General features: G+C 30.9%; 2 protein-coding genes across 2 annotated transcripts; one reads left to right on the top strand and one right to left on the bottom strand.

Annotated features, from left to right (window-relative positions):
* The first annotated feature begins 255 nt into the window (after window positions 1-255).
* Window positions 256-5,351, top strand: LOC121114655 (juvenile hormone esterase-like). The gene is given in 8 exon segments (XM_040708688.2): window positions 256-930; window positions 984-1,167; window positions 1,233-1,556; window positions 1,626-1,791; window positions 1,793-1,806; window positions 4,673-4,770; window positions 4,773-4,860; window positions 4,922-5,351. Coding segments are annotated over 8 exon segments (1,761 nt in total). The 5' UTR covers window positions 256-317; the 3' UTR covers window positions 5,196-5,351.
* A 1,700-nt stretch (window positions 5,352-7,051) lies between these two features.
* On the bottom strand, window positions 7,052-8,135 carry LOC121114656 (uncharacterized). The gene is made up of 2 exons (XM_040708689.2): window positions 7,527-8,135; window positions 7,052-7,467 (listed from the first exon to the last, which is right to left on the bottom strand). The coding sequence occupies exons 1-2, from the start codon at window positions 8,039-8,041 to the stop codon at window positions 7,332-7,334; spliced, it is 651 nt and encodes a 216-aa protein (XP_040564623.1). The 5' UTR covers window positions 8,042-8,135; the 3' UTR covers window positions 7,052-7,331.
* Between the last annotated feature and the right edge of the window lie 3,047 nt (window positions 8,136-11,182).

The raw sequence follows: 11,182 nt of genomic DNA on the forward strand, positions 1-11,182 counted from the left end.
GTCTTGAATTCTTATTAATTGCCCTATTATGAATAAATATTTATAGATATTTTAACTCATATAATCCGTATTGAAAAAGCGTATTAATATATTTTATTAAAAAAATAACATATTTGTGAACTTTTTCTAAGCCCCCTTGGAGCGCGTTTTCTAATCTGTTGTCTAGGTGCTTGAGACGTCCATGGTAAAGCTTTAAGCCGGGTGATGGTCTAAAGCTTAATGGTGATGACAAGAAGCGAGTGAAATGTAAATATAACTTGCTCGCTAAGCCTGTATCTTAATAGCTGTAGTAGGAATACTCAATAGCATGGGCAAAGATGTCTGAGATATCTTCTTTCAACATCTATTTATACTTTAGTTTACTCACTTTGTTTTCCATCTACGGCCCGGAAAAGTTCTTCGATGAATTTTGGAGTCCTCTAATTGTGCATAGTCCCTCAGGTTTAGTTCAAGGAGCCCGAGAAAAAGGCCATCAAGCCTTTTATGGTATCCCTTACGCTTTACCGCCCACTGGAGAACGTCGTTTTCGGTCTCCTGAACCATATCCAACTCCTTGGAAAGGGACACTTCAGGCTGGAAGAAGCTATCCCCCGGCATGTCCTCAACAACTCAGGTCTTACTTCAAATCCCTTCTATGGGACGTTGAAGGGAATGAAGACTGTCTCTATCTCAACATCTTTTCACCAGACTCTGCGTCCCTGCAGCTATCCAATGAGTCTCCACCATCTCAGGAAAACCTGTTTCCCTGTGATGGTTTGGATCCATGGGGGAATTTTATGAGTGGGACTGCCTCAGACTACGAATCCATTTATTTTATGACCAAAGATGTCATACTTGTCATGATATCTTACAGATTAGGTCCTTTAGGCTTCCTTAATCTTGGAGAAGAGTACGCGAGGGGGAATCAAGGCATTGAGGATCAGATTCTTGGTAACAGAAAAGCTAAAATTGAACGTCCAACTATTTAATTCTTAATTTAATAGCTCTATCGTGGATTCAGGATAATATTTCGAGTTTTGGTGGTGATCCTCAAAGAGTAACGATTTTTGGAGAGAGCTCCGGAGCGATAAGTGTATTACATCATATGTCCGTTCCAATGAGTAAATTATTATTCCAGTCTGCTATAATTCAAAGCGGTTCAATTTATCAACCCACAATTAAAGAAACGTAAATTTGAAAGACTCGTTTTATTCTGAATATTTGAATATACATAAATATGTCTTTATTTGTAGATTCATGATGGAAATGCACGAAGCTTGGATTGCGGAAATGGGATGTATCGGTGTAATAGATACACAAGAATGTATTCAGAAGCTTCCTTTGGCTAAAATAGTGAATAAAAATCCCTTTTTAAGTGATTGTAACCTTAAAAAAAATGGACATCCTTTTCCTAACCCATGGTTCCCCGTCCTAGAGGGAAGTTATCTCCTGAAAGAAGTATCTGCAGAAAATAAAAAATCACATGCACCCAGAGTCATGATAGGAACAACTTCAAATGAAGGTTTTTTGGCAACATCACGCTTCATGCTTCAAAATAATTATACTGAAGGCTTTATGTAAGCTCTTTAAATTCTTTAAACACAACATTTTTATTTTATAAGAGGCTGTTGATGTCCATATGTCAGGTCAAAGTGGGAGGAATGCTTTAAACTGAATACTGCAGGAGATGAATCTTATGATTTAGAACCTGTTATGGACTATTACTTTGGCTCAAACAAAAAACCTGATTTTCCATCTCAAGTGCAGAATTTTTCCAATCTCATCTCTGATTTTTGGTATAATGGTCCGACTTTTTGAAACAGTTAAGTATGTACTCTTAAATTGTCAAGCAACTCATTCATATTCAATTCATGAGGTTATTTTAGCGAAATCATAGATTTATATTTTATTAGTTTACTTTAATTATTATTATATTTATACTGTCCCTTTCCTGTTAAAACATGTTATCCCTACGAAAAATATGCTTCACACAGTATAATAATTTGTATATTGGCTATAACTCCTATTTTGCAAATTTTGACAATTTTATGCCAAATTCAAAGTTGTGACTTGATGCACCTCCTACAAATTGAGGATATAAGAAACATCTTCTAAGCTATGGTGAATATTACCCCCTTTAGTTTGTCTATCTTTATTATTTAATCTTCGTTTTTTATGCAATTAAAAAACTTAAAAAAACTCTGAAAAAAGGTAAAAATAATAAATACACACCTTCTTCACATTGGTGGCATAATTAGCTTGAATATAATATGGTTGAAAGGGTAATTTATTTACTGCCACATGTCTAAGCAAAGTAACCCTAGAATGAATAATAATGAGTGTATATTTTAGTGTCTCTGTTACACCTACTTTGTTATAAACTAAATTTCATTGCATAATGTTATTTAACTAGGCGATTAGATCCATCTAATATGATTTGTCTGAAAAAATACTAACTTGATCGATTTATCATATAACATGCATCATCAACTAACCTGTTATATAATAATTGAAATTTTGATCGCTAAAAACTTTTAAAATGAGCGATAAATTATATTATAAAATAAACTACGAAGATTTAGTTTCAATTTTATTAATCAAATGATCACGTCACATATTTTATAAAAAAGCAAGTAAGAAATGTAGATATTTACATGAAAAACATAATTATGAACGATCCAATAAAGGAACCCTGTTCTTGTGTGAACAATTGCATTTAAAAAAAATCTATTTAGAATTATGGTCCCTCAACTGTAATGACCTTAAAAAGTTTATTCATAGGCGTGTTGATTAAAAGACTACAAAAACTGCTCCCAAAGCAATAACTGTAGCATCATCAGAATTATTGAAGGATTTGACCTGTTATACGGCACAGATGAGAATAAAAATCCAGACAGATTTAGGAAATCTGTCTAGATTTTTATTCTAATTCAAATAATTTAATCTATAATGATGAATAAATATATTTTTTATTGCTTGAACATTATATCCGCTTTTACTTGAATTAAAATATTTTTAAATACTAAATATTTTTAATACTAAAATTTTCAAATCAAGCAACAATAACAGTTCAGAAAAGTTATTTTAATATGATTTATTATTTTAATAGTTTTTAGGTCTTCAAAATTTCAAATAAAGCCGGCGAATTGATGAAACCATATATTACGAGAAATCTAATAAGAAAGTCTTTATTCCTTTTTTCTTAGAAAAAATAATAGTTTTATATAATCACAAGATAATAATCATTTATTTGCTAAGATATGTTTTATCAGAAAGAGACAGTATATATATCTTGAGTTTTACAAGATCTCAATTATTTTTATTTTTTGGGATATAGTGATATGTTTTAAGGAAAAATTGGAAAAAAATTAGTATTTGTTATTAATATTATGAATTAAAGATCCTAAAATCCTGTCTCAATGTTCCTTTAAGAAAAAAATAATTTTTAATGATATTTTCTATTTTTGATACACTTATGGAGTGCAATAATATAATGATCAATTTATGCGCTAAAAGTTTATTCTTAATCTGATAACCCTGAGATTCAGATATAGTGTCAATTTTATCCTGATTGTGACTTTTGGTACTAATTGACACCAAATCGACAATTTGGTTATCTATATGTCCAGCTTTTACCCCTTCGAAACCTGATCAAACAGCTTCGAATGTTCCATTGCTCCTCAGAGGTCGATATCAACCACTTTTAATCCTGAGATTCAGTTACTATATTTTTGTGAACAAGTAGGGCTAAAAGTGTTAAAATATGATTCAAATTAATAAATATAGAATGTACAGGACAAAAAAACCTTTGACAAAAAATATTTTCCCTCATTTTTATTATTCTTGCATAACTTTTTTAAGTATCTATTCATAAATTGTACTCAAATTTTGTCACTGTTAAAGGTAACCTCCAATTCTTATAAAAGCTCTTAGTCCAAATTTGATCTTTAAATCCCCACACATCTCAAAGTTACACGCGTTGAAACTTCAACTTATTCTCCCCCGAAACTTTACAAATGTGGATTATATCCCTATCATTCTCATTCAATGAAAAAGTTTAACGAGTTAACAGATTCGAATCAAATTTGGTTGTATAATTGTCCTTTTCAGAAATGAAATATTGGATGTATAACTCAATCCAAAGAAATGATAGGCATAATTGAAAAATTATCAAATAGCTAAAAAAATTACTTTATCTGTGAAATAATGATTTTCATAAATAATACGATTACTCCTAATTCCATGATTTTTTTTTTTAATATTAATAAAGCGTTCTATATTATACTGGTTTATGTTTAAAAAAAAAAAATATATATATATATATATTAAAGACCACCAATCTTAAAATATTTAAATTTTTTAACTTTTTTTTTTTTTTTTTTCATAACAAAAATAAATAAAAAATTATCGGATACTATTTGATAGCTTCCCAATTATGTATTATACTTCCCTATCATTGCTTTGGTTTACAATTTATCTAATCAAAATGCGAATTTCTCCATTAAGACCTCAGAACCAAGTTGTTGTACTGAGTCACGCATCCAATATATATCGCATCTTCTATCAATTATACCGCATACCAATTTTGAGTCGAATCCATTTCCTCATAGATAGTCTTATATATATATATATATATATATTGAAAGGTACAGTCATTTAGAAATATAATTTGTTACATACTACCTTCTTCTAGAGAAATTGCAAATAAGGGATCACCTGTCTATTACTATTTATATGATCACGATGGGTTTCTCTCCATGACAGACTCACTAAGTCGCGCATCGTACGATTATTGAAATTCATAGTTCGCTATGCTTTTGGTCAGGAAAGTGGGAAAACTAATGGAGCATCACATGCTGATGAACTTCCATTTCTGTTTAGGTAAGATATCAAAAGGTATTTTTTTATGCTTAATTTTTAAATGAAATATTCTTTGGAATAGAGAATATCCTAGAAATTTACTCAAACGACCTGTTGATGAAAAAATGTGGAGACTCATGATCGACGTTTGGACAAATTTTGCAACTTCGGGTGATCCGAATGGTGCAAAAGAAGGATACAATTGGAAACCGGTTTCCCACAAGAATGACTATACATATATAGTACTAAAAAATGGCGAGATCAAATTTCCAAGCCATGGTCAAATGAAGGAACAACGTGATAGACTAAAGGTATGGGATTCTGCAATCATAAAGAAAAGGATCATTATCAAATAGTCTATTTTTATTTTTAAATTAAATCCGCCTCTTTATTTATTTGACTGAGCACGGATATCACCAATGGATACTTACTGGTGTGATAAATTTGTGATAGTAATTGTTATTGGTTTTTTTATTTTTAAGGATGTAGTTGAATAAATTTTCTTTAGCATAGCTTATTACCTTATTTTATAGTCTTGATAATTTTTTAGCGCTGCCCCATCCCATGTAGGCTCAACAAACACTTGAATTGCATATTTAAAAATATTTTTACTTGTGGGCAATATGAGTCACATGAGTATTTGTAATGGAGAATTATCACTATCTCAATCATTTATGAAGTTGTTAATAAACGGAATCATATGCATTACATCAATTAAATACTGATAGTGTATCTTTTTATTGCAGCCGGTGTACATTGTATGTAAAGATCAATAAATGTACAGTACTATAACTAGAAATAAGGATGTACTCAAAATTCTAAGATGGCTAGGGCCTATTCTAGGAGTTTCCTTTAAAAGGTTGACTAGATTAGGATTACCTCTTTTATATTAAAGTCCATAATTTGATTCCCCTAGAAAATAAATTTTCTCTTAACATTTGTTATCATTACGTACTTTAGAAGTCACAGCGAAGGTAGACTTTATACGAAACAGCGATTTCAAAACGTTTGTCCGTTCAAAATGAGACTTGGAGTAAGGAAAAAATGGATACTATTTGATTTTTCTAAATATCGTTTTCACGTGACGTCAGCATTGTTGATGTCGGCTATTTTGGGGCCCTAAAACAACCAAGTCTTAAAGCAATGAAAATCCTTTTGAATTAATATAAAAAAAGTAATACATTATTATTATCTAAGACTTGATATCAAAATGGAACCCATCAGATAAAAGAGAAAAAATATTATACTTCTATTGCAAAATTTAATTATATCTATGACCCTAAAATGTACATATTACATTGATTTAATTCAAGTATCAGTGTTTATCTTATGCATCAAGTAGATGATTATAGATAGTTTACTTGTGATCAATGCTAATGCGAAGTCTTTATTTATTCTTAATGGCATTTGATGATGTTACATCAAGATTTATTGGAAATTCGTCCCTTTTATGAAGTAAAAATACTAACATTAAGCCTGTTTCAATTATTACAGCATAAAAATGCAATATTTGCACCCTTAAATCTGGTCGATATGCACTATTAACAAGTGAAACAAGAAACTTAGAAGCTTGAAACTCTCATTGAACATGATGATGAGATAAAACTGTGTGCAAGATATTCCGATGATGAAAAATTGATTTCAGCACTCTCACCTTTAAAAATTGTTGATAAAATGTTGTGCAGGGGACTGTGATTTGATACAAACTGACGTAATTTCCAATTATATTATATCTTACTACAGATTCCAAAACATCTCATGTGGACTTCAGAGAAACTTTCCTACCAAACTCACAATGCTTAAATTTGCAAAAGCTACTTCGATTGTATCCTACCTATATCCAAGATGAGGAATATATTGAAGGAATTAAAAATTATTCATCTTGTACTCGATGCAACTATAAAAACAATTTTTTCCAGTTGAATAGAAAAGAACCCCTATAAAATGGAGAGAATAAAAAAAATCCCAATACTGTTATTCCTCAGCAGGACTTTTTTAAATTTTACTTAAGATTGCTCCCAAACACAGGCAAAATTTTGAAATTTATCTGTTTTACTATATTGAGATATTTTTAACCTTCCCGAATTCCCGGAAACTTTGAAACGTCGGGAAATGTATGAAGCTTATTTACATGTCTGGAAACATATAAATAAAAGATTGCTACGCAGAATAATTTTTAATGTGGTCACAATCAGTGGTAATTTCCGTCAAGAAAATAAAGTATTTGTTTTAATCAGATTAAACATTAAAAAAAATAGTTTTGTCTCGTAATCGTCATGCAAAAAACATTAGTTAACATTTCGTCTAGTCATAGCTGAAAAAATTATCAAATTTTCGTAGAATAAAATTTAAATTATACTATTACCGAGGAGCAGGCGGGGCAAAATCGATTAGAGCTGACACAGCTTCCTTATATCCCAACCGTAGTTAAGGTATTATCTAATCCCGAGTAATATCATAAATGTAAAAATAAATTATATTAAGGTAAGGAACTATATTTTCACCCAGCATTTCTCTGAAAGACATTTAATTCTCTGAATGATATTGTAAAGTTCCTTAATGGATCTAAGTTTGCCTTCACAAAGGAATCGACTAAAAATCGCTTTTGAGACCGGAATATCTCGTTTCCTAAAAAGTAAAAGATAAAAAAGATAAACGATATAGAAATCATTAAAAGATAGGCATACCATGCATTTATTTTCAATTCTTGATCCAGAACAACACTAAACATAACATGAGGAGATCCACCATTTACATAGTCCATCCCCATGAAAAGCCATTGTTCCTTTTCGAAATCAAAGTAACTCATTACTCCAGAAGGAAGATGAGTCTCATTCAAACATAAGATAACATCGTCAATGGAGAGTATCCTTTGAGTAGGAAAAGTATGAACTCCACAAACATTTTTCTTAGGAAAAATAGAAGGAACTGCATTTTGTTTAAGGCGAAATTTCATTAATTTAGGAGTGTTTCCTTGAGAGTTGCTAATCTTTTGATCAAATGGTGTGGATAGAAAGTCAGTAGTCAGAAAATGCTTAGAACATACACGGGAGGCGTCATTGACTTTTGATTCGCCAAATCCAATTGCTTTTAGCCATTTACTTCGGGTAGAGACATCCTTGGGTATTCTATGGCGCGAAATTCTAGAATTCGGAAAATACCTTGATTGACATCCACGCACAACACAGTAACTATTCATCATCAGTCATCACCCATCAGTATAATTGTATCAATATTAGTCACTTTAGTCAGTATAAGTATGATAAACCTGGTTATAAATTATCTTCTTTACCAGTATTTTTTAATGTTAATAGGGATGAGTCAATTCGTTATTGATTCAAATTTCAAATCTCATTATTTTATAGGGATGGGAATATTGGCTAAATTAAAATATAATATAGAGGGATGACAATTGACCCACACCTCGCACTGTAAAATTGCTATGAGGAAGGATGAAATTATTTTATTAATTGAATTTTCTGAATATCCCTCCAAAGAGATAAGGAGCTTTTAATTATACATTTATGATTTATTATTAATAATTGTTATTATGATTAATATTATAATGATAGATATATAATTTAATGGCAATGGTATATTATTGCCAGAGGAGGGAAATTGGACTCGAGACTCAAGTTGGGATTGAGTCCATACTTTGAAGACGATTTCACAATCAAAGACTCGAGACTTCACTTCAACTCTATAGCTAAGTCTTGTGAGTCAACCTTGGACTCCAACGCTAGTATATTGTGGACTCGAGAAAAGCACTATAACTATGGATCCTATATTATTGTTATGGACTTGAAATGAGCTTGAATTAAATCTGAAGACTCGATGAAAATATTCAAGGACTTGGACATGACTTGAGATTTGACGGGGACATGTAGTATTAGGACTTTTTCCCTACTCTGATATTAATGCTGTGTCGTAAGCTCCATGAGTGGAACCGACACTCCAAAATCTTTGGAGGCTATGGATTATATATATTTGTAGAAAGGATTAGACACATATTAGAATACAAGTGTGCCCTCATTATATTTTTCAATAAGGACTTTGAAGACGATAACAAATCTTGCCGTTATACATGTTATGGAATTATATCAGTTTAATTAAAATAATTTTGCTATTTTTTTCACTTTGTCACCTTTCCTTTACTTTGATATTATATTATCAAAATTTGCTCGGATTTGAATTTATTTTGTACTTATTGATCGAAATGAAGATATAATTTAGGAAATAAATTATTAATTATGTTATGAAGATGGAGTTTTTGAATAAAATAAAGAAAATAAGGATATATTTAATTAGATATTTATTTTGAAGATTTTATGCGATTTTTTTTTATTTTGTTTGTGTTGACTTTTTTTTTTTAGAGTCTAAAATTATTTTTAGATATTTTTGTAAACATAATATTTATTATTTTAGACAATGAAAAATGTGTTGGGTATAATTTTTGTCAATCATAACTTAAACTTATGTTTTAAAATATTAAATATATTTAGCCGATTTTTTTGGCGTTTGTTGTATTAATTAGCCGATTTCAAAAGTACATTTGGTAGTGATGGGAATTCCAGATCTTTTTAGAGAACCAGTTCTTTCGGCTTGGATCACTTAAAAAGCCAGGTCTTTCAGCTCCCAAACGACTCTCCAGATTTTTTTTGTTTCTTTAATAGATATATTACAATTACAGAAGCGTCTGCTGGGATGGGCTGACGGGGCTGTAGCCCCCCCCCCAATAATAATAATAATATATATAATCCTGCGGAAGCCCCTGCTGCAGGATAATATTCTTTAAAAAAATCTTCTGCTGCATAGTTTTTTTAAAAGAAAAATATCTTTCATTGCTGGCGGGGATCCAGCCCCCTCCTTGCAGACGCTCTGACCTGGCGCCGGATTGGGGGAGATGTCTCCCGTCGTTCTCTTCAAAGATCCGGCTCATAGAGCTGTTACGTTCTTGAACACATCACTAACATATAGTCGATTTTACATAAACCCAAATGTGTTGTTGTCATTATTTTTTTATTATAATTTGGTGAGGAGTGAACTTCCTTTTCTACTACATACTTACGACATTCTACATTTATTTATACAAAACCGGATTCAATATTTGTTTTTGCTCATAAAAGACGAAGAGTAAACTTGAGAATTTGTTGCGGAGTTAAACATTCTAAGTCCCCGTAGGACTCAGATTAAAATTGAGGATTGACACCGAAGTAATTCTTGCCTATGTCCTTGTCCGGTGTCGGGAAAAAAATGTCAAGGGAAAAATGTCAAGATAAAAAAAAGGAAAATTGTCTAAATGGAAAAAATGGCAAGATTCTTTTATACTGATATAATATCTATCACCAATATAATAAGAGAAAAGAAAAATAAACAAACACGACTGCGGTTCCAATGGAAGGAGTGGAAATCACTTAATTCTCCGTTATTACCCAACCTTTAAAACTTCGATTATTGAAGAAGGGTGCTATTCCTAAAGAGAGTGATTTAGTAGAGCTCAACCATTTAATAGAAAATTTGTTGAACATGAATAATAGAGGTAGATTTGTTTCCCCTTCTGCCCGGCCAAGGAGAGGTAAACTAAAGCATTAAATTACATGCTTTAAGGTAAACAAGTAACACTTTTCTCCTAAATACTGAAAAGTTATGATCTACATGTATATAACTTTTTAAATAAAAATGACTCATAAGGATGATAAGTTAAACAAAAATTAATAATATATATTGTTATAAATATACACAATGTTATGAGACGCCATATACGTTCAAGATCGTTATTAGCTGAGATAAATATTAAATAAATAGATGATACAGTTAAACTAAAATAATGTAAGTGATGTTTCAAGAACTCTACAAGATATAGTTCATGGTTCCACTAGTAGCTTTTACCTTTAAAGCTCAGTATTTTCCAATGAGTCCTTTAAGTGTTTGTTATGATATCAACGACATAAATTAAAACAATATGTAAAGTTATATCGGTTAAGGAGAGTAATTCTAGTTCATCTATAAATTCTTAAACTTTAAGAAATAACATTAATATAGTAAAGGGAATGTGCTGTATTATAATTTATACATATTATAAGATTTTTATTCCTAAATATAATAAAATCTGTGCGTCATATAGAAATTGTAACCCAAAGTTTGTTGTTTATAGACTCTTAAACCGGCAAATCTACGTCTATAAACCATAAAACAAAGTATATAGGCCCAAATTTAATCTACTAAATAGGTTGGTTTTTATCCGGATATATATTGCCATGGTCCGGAAAACAGGGACGGCAAAATCGAAATAAAATCTACCTTGTGTAAAAAAATGTGTTGGCTAACTTTTGACAAAAGTGTA

The sequence above is a fragment of the Lepeophtheirus salmonis genome, chromosome 3, assembly GCF_016086655.4.
Source record: "Lepeophtheirus salmonis chromosome 3, UVic_Lsal_1.4, whole genome shotgun sequence".
Lineage (NCBI taxonomy): Eukaryota > Metazoa > Arthropoda > Copepoda > Siphonostomatoida > Caligidae > Lepeophtheirus > Lepeophtheirus salmonis.